The sequence below is a fragment of the Cornus florida genome, unplaced genomic scaffold (genome assembly GCF_030987335.1).
Source record: "Cornus florida cultivar Cherokee Brave unplaced genomic scaffold, ASM3098733v1 CherokeeBrave_3.0.0_Hap2_Chr05, whole genome shotgun sequence".
Taxonomy (NCBI): Eukaryota; Viridiplantae; Streptophyta; class Magnoliopsida; order Cornales; family Cornaceae; genus Cornus; species Cornus florida.
In genome coordinates this window covers 102050366-102071197 of record NW_026775575.1, presented here as the reverse complement: position 1 = coordinate 102071197, position 20832 = coordinate 102050366, and the positions used below count along the sequence as shown (strand labels likewise).

General features: G+C 33.1%; 1 protein-coding gene and 1 pseudogene across 1 annotated transcript; both read right to left on the bottom strand.

The window, feature by feature from the left end:
• Window positions 1-564: 564 nt before the first annotated feature.
• Window positions 565-14987, bottom strand: LOC132310425 (equilibrative nucleotide transporter 3-like; annotated as a pseudogene).
• Window positions 14988-15339: 352 nt separating this feature from the next.
• LOC132309876 (uncharacterized) lies at window positions 15340-16101 on the bottom strand. The gene has a single exon (XM_059808136.1). It carries the CDS (start codon window positions 16099-16101, stop codon window positions 15340-15342), a length of 762 nt encoding a protein of 253 aa, XP_059664119.1.
• Between the last annotated feature and the right edge of the window lie 4731 nt (window positions 16102-20832).

Below are 20832 nucleotides of genomic sequence, written 5' to 3'. Positions count from 1 at the left end.
TGACTAATTGTTTGCAATAATTTCATAATCCAGCCATTCAATTCTTTTTGGCACACTCATTTGAGAAGCCTTGATTTTTGATTGTTTTATTAGCGTTTCTGTTTGGTACGTTGGTCCTGGAAGCTCGACCAACTTGGTTATTGGATAATAGTTTACTAACTATTAAATTTACATTGTTCGAAAGTTGGACGTTGGACCAACTAAGTAATTAGGTAATACCTCGCTAAGAGTGTTAATACACAAATAAAACTATCAAATGAGACTATGGTTTGCCGTATAATCTATACGAGAGGTATTGACCCTTTTTCGAAGGTCTTATACCGTTGATTTGATCAATTTACACTTATTTTGTTCAAATCCATAATACCGCGACCACAATCAACACCGTAAACCATGAATGAGACATAATACTTGAGGTCGCCATAGACACATTGTGGCCCCACAACCATTGTGTCTGCTTTTTCCATTCGATTTTTGGCGAGACTGGCATTTTGCACATACCATAGGCACTAACAATAACGACCCAGTTTTTATTCGAAATAATAGGAGGCTTTGGCTGCTTCTCATTTTCATCTGGCAAACTATAGATTTTCTTCTGACAACACCTCTAATGACAGTTTATTCATGGATTTGTTCATATCATCCTTGTTAGGCATGCTGACCATTGGTGTCATCCTCTTGCTCATGATTTTCAGTCAAAGTCATCTTAAAATGCCTACTTTTACATTTAACATATACGGTATTGTCGTAAAAATATAGAAAACCTAAAAGGTAAGACACTATATATTCACTTTTGTAGCAGTTGAATTTAGATTAGATTAAAAACTATAAATTCACTATTTTTCAGATTTTCATTCTTTCAAGTTAAAAAAAAAATAAATAAAAAAATAAAAAAATAAAAAATAAATAAAAAACTGTACATAACCAGAGAGTCCTAACCGCAGCACTTTAGTGCTGTAGTTTCATCAATGTCAAAAAAAAAAATCAGAACCTTCTTCAATTTTTTTTTTTTTTTTTTTTTTTTCAGCATATAAGATTCGACACTATACGAAGTTATAATTATAGCTTTTCCTGTCCAAACTAGAATCTAAAAAACCCTAACCTTTAAAATAGCTAGAAACGATGATCACCAGCCCTTTCCTATGAGCCACAACCAGTCAAGTGTTACCCCTGCAAATACACCTCCTACAAGAAAGAGAAGAAGTATATTTCCCAAGGCATTTTGCTCCGGTCCCTGCAAAAAAAAAAAAAAAAAACCCAAAAATGCCATATAAGTTTCTGCAGGAACACTATCTCAAACTTTGAGAAGCTGAGACTTTCAAGCATCGTCTGATAAAACGAACCTTATAACCTTTGGGAGCTGAAGTAAGGACACAGACCGTTAAGTAACCATTAGTTAACCCCAAGACGGATGTTAGGAATATCATCCAGCCCTGGTCACCAAATTTCGCCGTAAAATAGAATGCCGGTACGAGTAAGAAACGAGAAAGAATAGCTATCATGAGTCCTTTTCGTGATTCCAACTTGATGCATTTCAAGAGTGGTATGTACCTCCCAATAAGATCCCACACATTATACATCGCTATCAGAACAAGAGCATACCTGAAATATGACCAAATGATCACAATATTATACATATTGAATTAGAGGAATAAAATTTTTGTAGCTAAATTAGATGAATTTTCTTTGAATGAATATAGATTGTTAAGTAAACTAATTAGGTTGGAAGCAAGCTGTATGATGATATAATAATACTCCTTTATAAGAAATTCTTTTCGTATATAAGATATCAATAAACTAATTAGGTTTTATGCCACTTACCAAGTGCCCAAGCTATGTGATCCAGTATCTTCAGATAAAAATCCAGGAAAAACTGACAGTGTCAATACATAGATCAGAAAAAGATCCAGCGCATAATCTTTGTTTTGAAACAACAAGTCTTTGTTGCCTAGTCGCTCCAATATTTTAGAATCTTCCTCCGCCTGTGGAAACTCCAAAATGCCAATCAGGCTTAGTTGGGAAAATTTTGTTCCATATACTTGATAGTCATTAAGAATTAAAAATGACATACTTCTTGCTTCTGTTGGGGTTGTGTATAAATGCCACCAGCTGCAAGGTCTGCTGAAATAGTTTTTGATCCCTCTAAGGCAGCCTTTGAATGATAATAATTCACAATTGGTAGCTTTGGGAAGACAAATGCGTAGAGAATACCACAGAGAGCAGCTCAAAAAATGCAGAGATAGCGAAGAATAGAACTGTGAGGGACAGTATAAAAACATTTTAGTCACGGAGAGTAACCAAGAGAACTAAAAAGTCCATATCGGTCTCCTCAAATCAAATGAAGTATAAGCTGCATGCATTTCGGCATCCCAAGTGTGTGATATCCATGACAAACATCAAGTAAAATTCGAAAACTCGAGGAAAGGAAGCAGAATACTTGTCGTAAAATGAAGTATAAGCTGTGTGCATTCGACATCCCAGATCAAGAGTAAGATGAGAAGAGCACAATTTACCTATTATCCATCTACTTACATTCATACTTTGGGTATTCGAGCTAATCTAATTCAAGCATGCAAAATTTTTCCTTTTTCTCATCATATAATCAAAAAATTGTAAACTCATGGGTACAAGTAAATTGTTCCATATATTTGCAATAACAGTAACAAAAATCAACGGAGTAAGGAGGTTTGGGTGTACGTGCTCCCTTGCGAAGACCATCCTTGGAATTATCAAATGCTGCTTTCGTGATTAACCTCAAACCAGAGGTTAGAGCCCCTGATGCGGCCATACCAGCCAGGAAAGACTGAAGAATACAAAAGAAGAAGATTGAGAGCGATCAGATAAATAAGGCGCTACAAGACTTTATTGAACTTGAAATAAGCTACTACAGATTCCAACTTGATCAAACTCAGGTAGCATGAATGAGAGGTCTCCAATCATTCTACCCTGAACATGAGCATCTGCAACTCCAAAAGCACAACTAACACCACATACTCCTATAAAGGTTCCGATTCCTCCTTCCCCAGACGTAGCTAAATCCAACTATGGCAGAATAATTATAAGTGTTGACGCCAAAAATCTACACACTTCGGAGTCTGTGACAATTCCTGCAAGACAAGAGAAGTGATGACCGGCGTGGTGCCGGTCGGGTGCACTCCGACGGTCAAGTTAGTACTCGACGATTAAATATCCGATAAGGATTCAATATGAAATTTATGACGTACCGTTTTACGTTGACTGATCCTTTCTTTTATAGAAGTATTAATGGTAGTAGTTTTTCAAGCGAGATTCTCCCTGATCCAAGATGATATCGTTCCCTTCTTACAGGAATGGTAACTCTGGTTACATATGGTATTATGATTCCATGGAGATTTTGGATAAGATATATCCCTTACTCTTATCTTATTTCTCTTTTGACTTTGAGCTGCCTATTATTTTTATCCTTATCCGTTGCCCCCCATTCTCATGCTTGCTTGTCAAGTATCGAGAATGTCAAAAGTGTTTTTTTGAGTGACGTCTCTTTGGCATAAATCAATTTCTTTTTTAGGTTAACCCTTGTTGGGCAACCTTTTTTGGTTGATCTCTTAAGATTTGTTCGAACTTCATGAGTTGAGGGAGTAGGCTTTCTTTAAACTGAATGAGCTTACCTTTTAAAAAAAAGAAGTATATTTACGAGCTGAGCTTGTCCAAGGAAAATATATTTTACGAACTTCACTCAGCTCACCCTTTAAAAAGGGAAGTATATTTTACAAGTTGATTTCAACCCCTTTTAATACGGAGGACAACAATTACGAACTTTATTCAGCTCGGACCCTTATAGTACGGGGCACTTTTATATCAATCCCTTATAATACGGGGATGGTAATTACGAGTTTCATTCAACTCACCCTTTAAAAAGGAAAGTATATTTTACGAGCTTCACTCAGCTCGCCCTTTAAAAAGGGAAGTATATTTTACAAGTTGATTTCGACCCCTTTTAATACGGAGGACAACAATTACGAGCTTCATTCAATTCGAACCCTTATAGTACGGGGCGCTTTTATATGAATCCCTTATAATACGGGGAATGGCAATTACGAACTTCATGAACTTATCCTTTTAATATGGGAGGTTCATCCTCGTGAGTAACTGATTTTCCAGAGTTTCATGAGCTCGTATCTTTAATAAGAGAGGTTAACTTTCTGCCTCCATTCCCAAGCTTGTCTCTCGCGTACAAGAAACACTAATGTTCTCTTTCTATTTGCAAAGTTAGCAAAGCAAAAATAAAAGAACAGATGTCCAGTTTGAACGGATAATATATATACATATTTATATATATCAGAATAGGTACAATTAAGACAAAAACTTATCATTGAGCATCATAGGACCAAAATTATCAATGGAGCTAACGATTGTTCTCTAGAATAAGAAATTTTTTTTTTTTTTTTTTTTAAACCCTGTGAACAGTACCCACGGGTACTATTCCCGCGGGTACTATTCATGTGAATAGTACTTACAAAATATTTTTTTTTCTACACCCTGTGAACAGTACCCACAATTTTTTTTTTTTTTTTTTTTTTTTTTTTTTTTGTGTGTGAACAATACCCTCAAAGCGTAGTATTTTATCGGAGGGTCCCCAGGTGAACTACATCATTATGTAGGTGAACAATATTTTGTAGACAATTGAAAACACATAAAAAATTGTTTCTCTTTAAATCATGTGAGGAAGTGTACACATATATTTTGATATACGCGTAATGCATGAAACTTACCCGGTTAACAGCGATGATGAAACAACTGCTAGCGGTCGGGCGGGACTTTCTAGCAATTTTACTGGATTGAGCAACTGTACCCTTACTTTTGGCCATGCAATCCATGAACTGTTCTCTTTCTTTTAGAGAAAGCCAGATTGTAAAGGAACTGAATTGCTTTTAAGTTTTGTCGTAGATTTTCCTTGTACGAATCATAATTTGTTGGGACTAATATACGTTCCCACAGACGGCGCCAACTGTTGATGCCAAAAATCTACACACTTCGGACCGGCGTGGTGCCGGTCGGGTGCACTCCGACGGTCAAGTTAGTACTCGACGATTAAATATCCGATAAGGATTCAATATGAAATTTATGACGTACCTTTTTAGGTTGACTGATCCTTTCTTTTATAAAAGAATTAATGGTAGTAGTTTTTCAAGCGAGATTCTCCCTGATCCAAGATGATATCGTTCCCTTCTTACAGGAATGGTAACTCCGGTTACATATGGTATTATGATTCCATGGAAATTTTGGGTAAGATATATCCCTTACCCTTATCTTATTTCTCTTTTGACTTTGAGCTGCCTATTATTTTTATCCTTATCAATAAGCAAATGAAAAATGGAGTCAAATGATTAACAAAATTGCACTGAAATTTGTAAAATATCTACCAGAAAATATCTATATATAGTTGAGAAGAACTGAAAGATGTAATAATGAACATAGTACTCACAATTAGAACCAAAAGGTAACTTATGAAGTAAAGGATATATCCAAATAAATTCCTCCGCCTAGTATTCATTTTTGCCTCATGGTATGCCAGAATTGCAAGTGTTCCAAGTGAAAATGGTTGATATACAAGTGTAAGAACCCTCCAGGGGTGGGATCGCTAAACAAGAAAGGAGATCTGTAGCTTTAAAACAAATAAATAAAATAAAATAAAAATAAAAAATGAAACAGCAACAACATAAAAAACAACAGCATCAAAATTCTATTGCAAGATATTTGTGTTGAAACAAATAAAAAATGATTTTTAAAATTATACACGTGTTTCAGTCAGCAAAAACGCAAAGGAATTTCTGAAATAGCTCAAAGTTGCCAAGATAATTATGAATTGTTACCAAACAAGAATAGACATCAGGTGATCATAATGTGTTAATTCACTGGCTCTTGTTTATAAGGACACTGCTTGAGATCATTAACATTACGACATGGGAGAAAACTCTGGTTTAGGCAGTTGCATTCAAATTCGTATACAAAATACGTAAATTTATACTGATATACTATAATTCATTAAGGAAAATAAGGAGCTCATTCCTAAAGTAAGAAAATGACTACCCCAACTTATAAAGATAGGGAAGCAAGTCATCAAAGAACTGTTGTTGCGAAGCTAAATACCGGGAACAAGTTGACATAGTAATCTTGTATTGTAAGCATACTATTCCATGGAAAAAGGCATCCATTTCCGAGAATCCAACACACGAATATTGCAGCATATTTTCCCTGCCAATAACGGCACATTAATATCAGAAAATTTTATTTGAAGAAAAACATAGTATCCAATATCTGGCTTCAATGAAATACTATTCTTTGCACACAAATGAGAGTCGATGGGGTTAATCACAAACCTCAACCTTAACTCGAGCCCCATTTTCATAAGGGGTAACCATGGCTGCTTCTTTCAAGCAGCTCCTACAAATGATAAAAAGCTTAAGGGATTAATAATCAAAAATAAAAGAATAGATATATCAGAATCTTGCATCACAAAACTCTTACCACAAATTAGCCACCCAAAAAAAATAAATAAATAAATAATCATTAGCCTATTCAGAATTATGTTTCTAAATACTCTATCCAGTAATGCTATTCAAACTCAAAACGAAGATTTTGAACTAAATGAGCAGTGCTCCCCATTCATTCGATGAACTCAACTCCATCCCAAGTCATTTTTAATTAAATGTATTTATAGAATTTAGATGGTCTTAGGTTCTCCAATTCGTTCAAACTCTTTGGCTTTAAAAGTACTACCAATAACATAAGGTAAATGCGGGTCCTATAGCCCTGCCCTTTTTCAACAACATAAGGGTTCTTATTCAATAAAGAAACCTAGAAATGATCATTAACAGGCCATGATCAAATAGGTACACAATGCAGAACAAATTAATTTACAGTTGTAAGATTTCCAATTATACATTGAATGACACGGAAGAATAAACAAATATGTCGAGCAACCGAAGTAGCAGTAATTACAAGCACGAACACATACAAAAAAAAACAGAGTATCACTCAAGAATATTCGCACAAAAAAAAGAAAAAGAAAAAAAGAGAGAGATCCTACTTTGTTTTTATCTGAAAAATGGTTGGATATGACCATACGGAGATCCTCTTTTGACTTTTTTGAAATTCTGCGTTCGATCCAAAGAGTCACAGGTTGCTAAGGTATGTGTTTTGACTGTCTTCTGATGAAGAGTTTGCGGTATAACCTTTTGTTTCGTTTTTTTGTGTTTTTTTTTCATTAAAGAAAACCTTCGACTTGCGTGTTGCGTGCAAACTGGCCGATGAATCTTATTAGGGAGTTAATTTACAACTCCGCCCCCTCCTTTATTAAAGTAAAAGGTTGAAGGTTAAAAAAAAAAGCTTCTAAAATGATCCGCGAGTCCGGTCAGATCAGTAAAATTTTTATATATATATATATATATACATATACATATATATTTAAAGAATGTATTAATTAATTTAATTAGTCAATGAACGGATTCTAAGAATATATTATTAGTTAATGATGATTTAAATATATAAATTAACGTTGAAAAATTGAAATTTTATCTAATAAATCTAAGAATATATTATTAGTTAATAATAATTTAAATATATAAATTAATATTGATAAATTAAAATTTTATCCAGATGATATTTGCAATCCAACAATCTCTTCCGGCACTCCAACTCTAGAGATTAATAAAATTAAACGATCAAATTGCCCTCCTCTTTGTTATTTAATTATAACCAACTTTTTACTTTTATATCCTCTCTTTTACAACCTGTTCTCTTTTTTCCTCTTTCAAACTAGGTATAAAAGCAACGAATCCACAAGAATTCACTGAATATGAAACTAATTAACTTTATACTTTGACAAAAATACTTGAAACATTGAACCTATTGGTATTGATTATAAAAATTCTCTTCAAATATGTGTGAGGGAACTATTAAAATATGAAAATTGTATTTCTTCAACATCTTATCTTTTTCTGAGTTGAATCGTCACGTTTTCAATCACATGAGCTAAGAAAATTATTTTAAGAACTCTTAAATTATTTTCAACATCTTATGTGTGACGGAGTATTGACATGAGAATATCATATGAGTGATTTTAACCTATGATAGAATATTGATTGGAGTGACATATGGGATTGATTTTAAGAATTTTATATCAATGTATTTTATTTATCACAAAGATTAAGAGAAAATATAACAAAAGTGATGTAACCCTTTGGACTTTATGTGTTGTGCTCTTCATGTTTGATTTCTCTCTTCAACTTTTATATCTTTCAATAACAATAAATCCAAAATTTCACCCATTTCAATCCTTGTTTGTTCCATTAGCCACTGAAAATTCAATCACAAATATTAAAACTTAGATTTGGGTTGAGAGAGGATATCACATCAGAGCAATACTATAATATATGGACTTTCTGTAGTTCATGCGAATCATGCAAAAGAAAGAGGTCACTTTGGTCCTTTTCAATAATTTTGGAGCGTAAGAGGAAATAAAATGAGCGCCAATAGTAGCTCCCTTATTCACTGGGGGGAAAATTTTAATTTGTAAATCCAATCCGATTCGATCAAGAATCCGATCCACTATTTCATAGGTCAATGGCGAATTTAAAATTTTCCAATTCCTTAGGAGCAAATCTGATTGATGCCTAATCCTATATTTCATTGGCTAGACCTACCTCTAATAGTACCTCATAGTTCACCATCGGAAGACCTATGTTTTTCAGCCCATTCACATTAAAGATCTATCACCCATGTAAAAATTGTTCTGAAGTTAAATCCAAAAGATAAAGTTGAGGGTTTGAGACAGTAAAGGGAAAAAGTGGTTGTGTGATAGTGTTTATCGCCGTGAAAAAAACAAAAACAATAGAAACCACTTTGTGTACCTGAGATTTCATTATTGGGAGACCTATGCAGTCTCATTTTTCCTCCTTTTTTTTTTTTTTTTTTTTTTTTTTAACTTAACATTCCAAAAAAAAAAAGGCTAGGAAGCTGAGGGTTTAAGTTCCCAAAAGGACAAAGTGGGTTATGTGTGAGAGTGTTTCTTGTTAATGAAAAAAAAAAAAAAAAAAAAAAATTCTTAAAGCACCCAATAGTTCACTATCGGGAGACCTATAGAGTCTCATCACGAGATCTAACCCTCACGCAAAAGCAATATAACACTTGTACAACACATTCACATTATCACCCATGTAAAATAGTTTTAAAATCCTTTTAAAGTTAAATTTGTTGCAATGTCAATTTTAACGTATATGACTCCTGATGGGATAATTTTTTTTTGGAGGGGTCGACCTTAAACAATAACAAGATACATATTTTAAAAATTATCATAATAATTAAATAAAAAAAACTTTAACAATCGTTGACAATTTTATTGACTATATTTACAATTATCCCCAGTGACTTTATTTATTTATTTATTTGTAAATGTTGTTTGATAACTTTATTATTTATGCTACTAAATATGTCTTTTTCAACATATACTATCTAACTATTACTCATTCATTGTGCAATCGCTTCTTCACACTATGCATATCAGAAATTATGTATCAATCTCTTATTATGGCAGTTGCAACTCGTATATCAAATTCGCAACTCGAATGGTGAATGCTAGGGATGGTAATTCGTGTTCGTAGGTCGTATTCATGTCTTGTCGATGTAAAGGTATTATATTAAATAAGGAAATCCAAACACAACCTATTTAATAATCGTATCAAGAATCCTCAACACTGATCCAACCTGTTTATTAAACAGGTAAACATGTTAACCCGTTTAATGACCTGTTTATCAAAACGAGACATTTAATATTTAATCAAATACTAAATAATAGAAAAAAAATGTCATAATTAACTTAAATATTCAAAATAAAAAGAAAAATCATAAAGTATAGATAATGTTTATGTTGAAATGACTTAACTATTCATAATAATTGGGTTTAAACAAGTAATATATTACATAGGCCATATTCACATTTATAACATGTTGAGTTAAAATAAATGGGTTATACGTGTTGAATCCCTCAACCCTAATTCGACACAATTAAATAAACGGGTTAATTGTGTCTACCCTTTTATGACCAAAACCCGTTTATGCTAAACTCAAATTCTTTTAACTCGTAATTTGCCACCTCTAATCAATGTCAATGTCACATGCAAGCAAATTAACAAATGGACCTTAACTTCTTTTTTTTTAATTAAAGATCACTAATCTCTTTTAATCCTTCAAATTCACTACTATAGTGCGCATCCACAATATAAGTCTTAGATTGATAATCAAGTTTGATGATAAGAAAATTGTTTTGGATAACATTGAGGAAGAAAATATTCAGTATTTGCTTCGATAAAGCAATTATTTAGTTCTTTAATATAATGACATAAAACAACTAAACACGATAATAGAAAGAGCAATTAGGTTAGAGCCAAAAATTTCAATGGGGGAATATTTGTATAATGGGGGTTTTCATAATTTCAATGGGGACATATTTTAGATTTTTCAAAATATATAGAAGCATAATAGAAATTAAAAAAAAAATTAAAAAAAGAAAATTCAATGGGAGGCATAAGTCATCCATATAATCTCAAAGACCTCTTTTAACAATTTCAATATAAAAAAGATTGGGCCCTCTTTAGGTCTGTCCTTACACATGACCAAAAAGACAAACGAGATGATACTGATTCGAGAACATTCTATTAGTTGTGTGATTTAAATCTCTAGAAATGACTTATTTGTAATAAATTTGTGTGTGTGTGTATATACACACATAAAGAAAGTAATATAAAGAGATTGAGTGAGAGAAAACGAAAGAGAGGCAGAGAGAATGAAATTTTGTTTTTCTATTCCAACACATATCTTCACAGTACACATGCATAGCTATATATATATATAGGCGCAGCAATTGGCTTCCCTAAGAAGCCACTCTTGAAAGCTTCCTTTGTAAGACTTAAGCCTTGATGTCATGGATGATATCATATATTGTGGGCCCCACACCATGATATATACATAACACTCCCCCTTGGGGTCCACAATACTGTACTAAGAATATGCCTCGTTAAAAACCTTGCTAAGGAAAACCCAGTGGGACAAAACACTAGCGAAGGAAAAAGAGTTCAGTATTCTTATGTATCTGAAAATGGTATTGCATAGAGTAAAACTGCCTCATTAAAACCTTGCCAGGAAAACCCAGTGGGACAAAACCTGGACGAAGGAAAAAGAGTACAGCATGCCAATACCTCTTTGATGAATTGCTCCACCTCATTAGATCAACCCTGAAGATCCTTTAGTTGACGCATTCCAATGTTGTGCACCAGCTTCTTAAATGTTGTAGTTGGAAGCGTTTTAGTGAATAAATCTGCTAGATTTTCACATGAACGTATCTTCTGAATATCAATATCACCCTTTTTCTGCAGTTCATGTGCATAAAAGAATTTTGGTGAGATGTGCTTGGTCCTGTCACTTTTAATATACCCTTCTTTCATCTGTGCAATGCATGCCGCATTATCTTCATATAATATTGTTGGACTTTCTTTTATTAATGAGAGACCACATGTTGTTCGAATATGATGGATCATTGATCTCAACCAAATGCATTCTCTGCTTGCCTCATGAATTGCAAGTATCTCAGAATGATTTAAAAAAGTGGCAATCATTGTCTGTTTCATCGATCGCCATGATATAGCTGTGCCGCCACAGGTAAACACATACCCTGTTTGTGAATAAGCTTTATGTGGGTCAGAAAGATAGCCGGCATCTGCATATCCAACTAATGGAGACTTTGGTGCCTTTGAATAAAACAAGCCCATATCAGTTATGCCACGAAGATATCGCAATATGTGTTTGATTCCATTCCAGTGTCTGCGAGTTGGTGCAGAACTGTACCGTGCTAATAAATTGACTGGAAAAATTATATCAGGTCTTGTGCAATTTGCAAGATACAAAAGAGCACCAATCGCACTGAGATAGGGCACTTCAGGGCCATGGAGTTCTTCATCATCTTCATGAGGACGAAAATGATCTTTCTTGATGTCCAGTGATCGGACAACCATTGGGGAGCTCAATGGATATGCTTTATCCATATGAAAACGTTTCAGAATCTTTTCTGTATATGTTGATTGATGGATGAGAATACCATTCGAAAGATGTTCAACCTGCAGCCCAAGGCAGAATTTTGTCTTTCCGAGATCTTTCATTTCAAATTCTTTCTTTAAATATGTGGCTGTCTTTTCGATCTCGTCCAATGTTCCCACAAGGTTCAGATCATCAACATATACTGCAACAATAACAAAACCAGATTCTGATTTGTTAATAAATATGCATGGACAAATATGACCGTTCACATACCCTTCTTTGAGTAAGTAATTGCTAAGGCGATTATACCACATTCGTCCAGATTGTTTCAATCCATATAAGGATCGTTGTAATTTTATTGAGTGCATATTACGTGGTTTTGTTTCAGGCATTGTAAATCCTTCTGGGATTTTCATATAAATATCACTATTTAGTGATCCATATAAATATGCTGTAACCACGTCCATTAAATGCATATGCAATCTTTCTGTGACTACTAAATGTATTATGAATCTAAAAGTAGTTGCATCAATCACAGGGGAATATGTTTCCTCATAATCAATACTAGGTCTTTGTGAGAAAGCTTGAGCTACAAGTCGGGCTTTATATCTCACGATTTCATTTTTCTCATTACGCTTTCGTACAAACACCTATTTGTACCCAACAGAATTAACACCCTCAGGTGTCTAGACTACTGGTCCAAATACTTCACGTTTAGCTAATGAATTTAGCTCTACTTGTATCGCTTCTTTCCATTTTGGCCAATCATTTCTTCGTCGACATTCTTCGACGTTTTGAGGTTCCGGATCCTCATTTTCAATATCAAGAGCAACAAGATATGAGAATATGTTGTCGACAACAATTTCATTTCTATTCTATCTCGTTTCATAATTTAATGAGATCTCATCATTTCCAAGTACCTTTGCCTCATCAAGAGCATGTGCCTCATCAATGGCCACATCATCATCTGTTGCTTTTGCCTCATCAATATTTATTATTTCATCATTTTTAGGTACTTGAGACTCATCAAGAGCATCTGCTTTATCAAAGGCTATTATCTCAGATTGATCAATAATATCTGTTGCTCTTTTCGTGGCCTCTTCAGGAGTGCCAACTTTTCTTTGTGATTTCCTCTTACGAGAAACAATATCTTTTGCACCAACTGGTCTACCACGCTTCAGGCGTGTTTTAGATGCATTTGCTGCATTACTGACAGAAGGTCCCTCAGGGACAGCAATTCGTGCTGGCACATTTGCAGCTGGTATATGTGATTTTATCACTTTCTTTGTATTAGTAAATGCATCAGGTAATTGATTTGCAACATTTTGCAAGTGAATGATCCTCTGAACTTCTCGTTCACATTGGTTTGTACGAGGATCAAAATGAGACAATTTCAGGGCATTCCAAGTAAGATCACGTTGCTGCTGTACCTTTTCTCCCCCTAATGGTGGGAAAACAGTCTCATCAAAATGACAGTCAGCAAATCGTGCTTTGAAGACATCACCTGTCAGGGGTTCAAGATATCTAATAATAGATGGAGAATCAAAACCAACATAAATTCCAAGTCTACGTTAAGGACCCATTTTAGTGCGTTGGGGTGGTGCAATTGGAACATATACAGCACAACCAAAAACTCGTATGTGGGAGATATTTGATTGTTGACCAAAAACAAGTTGTAATGGTGAGTACTTATGATAAGCAGTTGGTCGTATACGAACTAATGATGCAGCATGCAATATGGCATGACCCCAGGCAGAAACAGGTAATTTTGTTCGCATAAGCAAATGATGACCAATTAACTGAAGTCTTTTAATAAAAGATTCAGCCATACCATTTTGAGTATGAGTGTGTGCAACAGGATGTTCAACATAAATTCCAACTGACATGCAATAATCATCAAAAGCTTGAGAAGAAAATTCAGTGGCATTATCAAGACGGATTGTCTTAATTGGGTAATCAGGAAAGTGTGCCCGTAATTTAATGATTTGAGCAAGAAGTTTAGCAAATGCAATATTACGAGTAGAAAGTAGACAAACATGTGACCATCGTGTTGATGCATCAATTAAGACCATAAAATAACGAAATCGTCCAGATGGTGGATGGATTGGCCCACATATATTCCTATGAATTCGTTGTAAAAATGGAGGAGACTCAACAATGACTTTTGAAGGGGATGGTCTGATAATCAACTTACCTTGTGAGCAGGCGGTACAAAGATGATTATTTGGTAAGATGATTTTTTGATCCTTTAGTGGGTGACCATGTGAATTTTCAATAATTCGACACATCATTGTATTCCCTGGGTGACCAAGTCGATCATGCCAAAGTATAAAAAGTTTTGGGTCACAAGATTTTTTATGGATTATAACATTTGACTCAATTGTTCTAATGGTTGTATAGTATAACCCAGAAGAGAAAACAGGGAGTTTTTCTAATATCAGTTTCTTGCCTGAGGTAATGGAAGTAATGTAGAGATATTCAACATTTCTTTCATTTGCAGTCTCAATATGATACCCATTACGACGCAAGTCTTTAAAACTCAGCAGATTTCTCCGAGATCTTGTAGAATATAAGGCATCATTGATTTGTAATCTAGTTCCATGTGGTAAAATGATGTTGGCTCGTCCGGAGCCTTCAATCAAGTCGGTGGAACCTGATATGGTACTGACACTAGCGTCTGTCAGAATTAAGTGGGAAAAATATTTTTGATCTCGAAGGATTGTATGCGTTGTTCCGCTATCTGCAAGACATATGTCTTCACCAATTAGTTTGGAACTAGTCAGATCCATTCCTATTCATGCAAATTTCTTTATCAGAAAAAAACTTTTATAACAAAAACCTTTAATACAAGGACAACAAAAAACATAGTAGACAGTACATAAAAGAAACATAAGATTAACTGGTGTGGACATTTCCATCACCAATCAGGAAGTCTATCCTTCCATCACGATCATCAAAAAAATCTGATACATCCAAATTGGTGATGTTAACTGGTTCATCATGATTAATGAAATTCATTTCCAGATGTGTGGTGTCAATTGGCTCATCATGATCAAGGAAATTCATTTCCTTTTGTTTTCCCTTTTCTTTTATTGAGGCTTGATACAGATCAGCCAGATGCTTCGGTGTACGACAAATACTTTGCCAATGCCCTGTCATGCCACACCAATAGCAAGTATTATCATGAGCCTTGGAAGGTTGAGCCACATCCTTTCCTTTTACTTGTCTCATTTCATTATGATCTTTCCTTTGAGGATATGGTGTGGATCTCTAATTGCGAAAATGTGAGGATTGATATCCTTCACGATAATAAGAATGATTTCTACCACGACCATATTCATTATTGTGGTAGTTATTTTTGCCACGACCATATTCATTTCTACCACCACGACCACGTCCACGTCCGCGTCCACGACCACTGGATGAGGCAACATATGTTTCTGGGATCGGTGTCGATCCAGTTGGACGGGACTGGTGGTTTCTCAATAAAAGTTCATTATTTTGTTCTGCCACAAGAAAACATGATATCAGCTCTGAATATTTTTTAAATCTACGCTCTCGATATTGTTGTTGCAAGAGTACATTCGAGGTGTGAAATGTGGTGAATGTTTTTTCTAGCAGAAGTTCATCAGTAACAGTATCACCACATAATTTCAATGTAGAGCTGATTTTGAATAGGGCAGAGTTATATTCAGCCACAGTTTTGAAATCTTGCAACCTCAGTTGCAGCCAATCAGCCCTGGCCTTTGGGAGGATAACTGTTTTTTGATGATCATATCTGTCTTTCAAATTGTTCCACAAACAAAGTGGATCTCTTTCAGTGAGGTATTCATTTTTCAGTTCCTCACTAATATGACACCGGAGAAAAATCATGGCCTTTGCTTTATCTTGCAATGATGCATCATTCTTTTCTTTAATTGTGTCTCCAAAGCCCATGGCATCCAAATGGATCTGAGCATCCAAAATCCATGATAAATAATTTTTGCCAGAAATATCCAGGGCCACGAATTCCAGCTTTGTCAAATTTGACATTTTCAGAATAACTAGATGTGACAACAATATAAAAATATAATTTAGCATAGTATATAAAATAAAATGACATTAAATGAGATAATAACATAATATAAATTATTTAAATAATAAAGGTAGTAAATCCAGCCATAGTAAATAAATTAGTAAACAATAAAAGCGGTAAAACCGGCCCATAAATCATTAAATAATAAATGTGGTAAAACCGACCATAGTGTAAGCACATATATCATTTAAGTGAACAAATTTATTTTATGAATAATAATCCATAATTAACATTTCCTTACCCTTTGGAGTCAGAAATATTATTTTATCCGATAAAGCAAACCAACCCAACAATCTATCAAAACTAATATCACAAAATAGATATATAGTTGGGATAGAAAGAGGGAGAGAAAGTTTCTTCTTCAAATCTCAGATGGATAGAGTTCGTGCTGATAACGTGTAATAAATTTGTGTGTGTGTGTATATACATACATAAAGAAAGTAATATAAAGAGATTGAGTGAGAGAAAACGAAAGAGAGGCAGAGAGAATGAAATTTTGTTTTTCTATTCCAACACATATCTTCGCAGTACACATGCATAGCTATATATATATATAGGCGCAACAATTGGCTTCCCTAAGAAGCCACTCTTGAAAGCTTCCTTTGTAAGACTTAAGCCTTGATGTCATGGATGATATCATATATCTAGTAGTAGTAGTACTACTACTACTTGCAATGTATGTGAATCATTTTTAGTCCTTGCGAATTAAAAATAAGAATAATAATAACAAATAATAATAGTACTAGAAGTTGTAGTAGTAATAATAATAAAAATTTAAAATAATAACGAAAATAAATTGCTTGATGGATACATATACCAATAAATAATTTTTGTAAGCTCATAAATTATAAATAAAAAAAAACAAACAATTAAATTAAAAAAAATAATCATAGTAAACATATATGTACATACAAACGTATATATGAAAATACTTTTTAAAGTGAAAAATTAGGTAAATCTTCATTTATTTTAAAATATCTTCCTTGAAAAATTAAGCGAATTTTCATTTGTTTTTGAAATTAGGCGAATCTTCATTTGTTTTAAAAATATCTTCCGGAACAAAAGTATAAGTTATTTTTTGTTAGGTTTTTGTAAATTATTTTACTCAATAAATATTTTACTTAAATTTTGGACAACCAATTACCAAAAAATAAAATATATATATATATATATATATATATATATATATATATATATATATATATATTTTCCATCCAAACAAATGAAGCCCAAAACAATGGTAAAGAAAGAGAATATTAATGAGCTAATGTAACGCATGAATTCCACGTAAATTCGTAATCTATTTATTGGTCACTTTCTTTTTGCATCGGTTAGTTTGGTATTTACTCGCGTACATATATATAATTAATAAAATTAAATGTTTCTGCTATAATTTTTGTTTTTGGCACATGGTTAGTCCGTTGCAGGTATTACTATTATTTACCCCCACAAAATACATATATTACTATTACACAATCAATTCAACTAGTACATAATCTTTTTAAAATTTATTTATTTATTAATAATTTATGAGCTTGCAAAAATTATTTATAGGTATATGGATCCATCAAGTAACTAATCAAGCAATTTATTTTTACTATTATTTTAAAATTTTATTATTATTACTACTACCACTATTATTATTATTATTATTATTAATTCGCAGGGGCTAAAAGTGATTCACATATCTTGTAACTAAGCAATTTATTTTTGTTAATTTACTATTATTATTATTATTGATATTGTTTATAATAATTAAGCAAAATTATAAAATAAAATAAAAAAAAAACCCTGAACTATTAATTAGTTGCAATATGGCCCCTGAAGGGTATTGTACATTTATGATATTTTACAATTTTTATATAAATTAATATATAGGGGTATTTTGGTAATGTTGACCCTCTGGTCATCGAAAAATGTGGTTTTGTGACCGGGAGGGTCCTTTTCGCAACCTTTTTATAGTTGATGGTTCGATTTACAATCCCAAATAATTTAGGAGAGTATTTACAATTTTAGTAATAGTTCAAGAAGTCTTTTTTTGTATTTTTGCCTAATTATAATGAATAATTTCTCGTATTTTGTACTTTTGCCTAATTATAATGAATAATTTCTCGTATACCTTTAACACTATAACGAATCTTTTTATTTTTGCTACCCAACCACAATTTTTCCCTTCTCTGCTAACCTACACATTCTTGTGGGTGGTGGTGTGTTTTTTCACCGCGTCCCATACACGCCACCTGTTTGTTTGTTTTTCTATTTTAAATGTTTTGTTCTACGAATTCAAAAACAAATGAAAGCTATTGTCCTGTGGGTTGTGAAATTCAAATGGTCCATGATCTTATTGATCCTCGTACCAAAAGTTTGAATTGTTATCTATTGTATCACTTTTTTGGCTTTGAAGATTGCAAGCTTATCCAAAGAATTCCTATTAGTGAATTTGTTTGGTATTTGTGGAAAGCTAGAAATGTTTATATTTATGAAGCTCATGTCATGACGGAGCACAAGGTTCTTTTTCTTGTTTTGAAGCACTGGGATAAGTTTAAACAAGTTATGAATGCTCCGTCTATGCGTTGTAACGGCCCGCTTGCAAATAGAACAGAGGCGTGACAACCTCCACCCATTGGTGTTTATAAGTTGAATTTTCATATTTCTTTTATTGCTCGTTCTGGAGAAGTTGCCGGAGGATTTGTTGTTCGAAATTCAGAAGGGTGCATTGTCAAAGCTGCCATCTGTTCATTAACAAACATGTCATCTGCTCTAATGGCTGAAGCTGCTACTGCTAGGAAGGCACTTAGATAGAGTTTAGAGTGGGGCTTTATTGATTGAATTATCGAGGGTGATTGTAAAGTACTCCTTGATTCGAAGAGTCCTCAAAGCTGCATCGCTGCTATTTGGGAAGATATTAGCTTTCTGCTTTCCCAGTTCCAATGAGCATCCTTGCATTGGATTGGTAGAAATGTTAATTCTGTTGCTCATGTATTGAGTCACTTGGGTTCAAAAGAGTGATATAATGTTTGATCTTACTATCTCTTGAGTGATTCAAGAAGCAGCCTTAGTGGACTGCCAAAATTTGTACTGTGTTTTCCTTTGAATCAATGAAATCATCTTTCTTGCCTTCAAAAAAAAAAAAAGAAAAAGAAAGCTAACAATTGACCTTAAAGTTTGACTTTTGTGCGTCAATTACAACCTTATCCTTTTGCATCCTCCGGTAACCAAAGCTTCATTTCCCAACTACTTTTTATTTTATTTTATTTTATTTTTTCTTTATTTTTTTGTCCTCCCAAAGAATTTATATAATACTTATAGGTAGATTTGAACTCTTTGTCTTCCACTTTGAAAAATAAATAATAATAATAATAATAAAAATACCAATTACATGCTTTTACAAATATGGGTTAAGTACAGAAAACACTCTTAATGTATACTTTTCGTAGCACTTTTATCCATATTTAAAAAAGTATGCTAAAAATGTACGAAAACACCCGTCAATCAAAAATCTGACATAAAATAATGTTCTAATACCCATTTTGCCCTTTTATTCTTTCGAAAATACCCAAATGGGTGTGTATATATTTAATTTTTAAAACTTTAGAATTTAAAATAAATTTTTACAAATATATATATATAATTCTTTACATAGTAATAAATGTGTATTCAATTTTTATTGAGGAAAAAAAAAAAAAAAACAAACAAACAAATGGGTGTTTAATCACCGATGGTCATCATACTATTCAAATTGCCATAAAATTATGTTCTTAATTAAATCTAACCGTTAATATCAAATGATTCAAAACAACAATAGTTTATAAAGTGCATAAAACACTCCTATATATAATATGCTTACAATGCGTGTCACATCTCTCATGTACTAAATAACTATTTTCTTCATTTTATAAAATGACATTTTTTAATAAGGACAATACTTGTCTACCCATCGGTGAGTAGGTGATCTCTACTGATTTTGAAATAATATCTGCATTTATGATTGAACCACATTAACGATCAATAGAGATAACCTATTTATCAGTGAGTAGACAAATATTGTTCTTTAAATAATATGTAAAATGTGTATATAAGGACAATTTAGTCAAATTATAATTTAAATGTGTCAGAAAATACTTATTTACGCTAAATTAAAACTTTGGTATTATTTTCTGCTCATGAAAGATGTGATACGCATCCAATATTTTTTGCACTCAACTCGTAAAAATATTCCACAGTAAAACTGGCCTTTCTAAATCACGAGGGCACATGATACTAACGGTTGGCTTTCATAATCTTCTATTGCCCATTATTAAACCACATGAAACATGTTCTTAAGAGTATGTTGCTTTCACATATCAAACCCGTGATACATACGATGGTTTATTATCCAATTAGTGAATTTAGATTTGACCCAGATTAACATAGCAAAGCATATTAAAGTACAGAGTTAAGTTTGTTGACCAAGATTAACATTGCAAAGCATATTAAAGTAGAGTTAAATTTGTTCAAATTTAAAGTGTAATTTATCCATTAACTTGTTTTTCAATTCTTAATTTCCTAGGAAGACTATCAGCATCAATTTATATGCATGTCTAATAGCAGCAAAATGGTACGGAGTACTTATTTTTAATCATATATATATATATATATTTTAATAACTCCAGTTAACTTCACCTTAACATATAAGTTATGCGTATATA

Excerpts from the sequence above, each read along its gene's own strand:
- LOC132309876 (XM_059808136.1), bottom strand. The coding sequence starts at position 16,101 with ATGTCAAATTTGACAAAGCTGGAATTCGTGGCCCTGGATATTTCTGGC.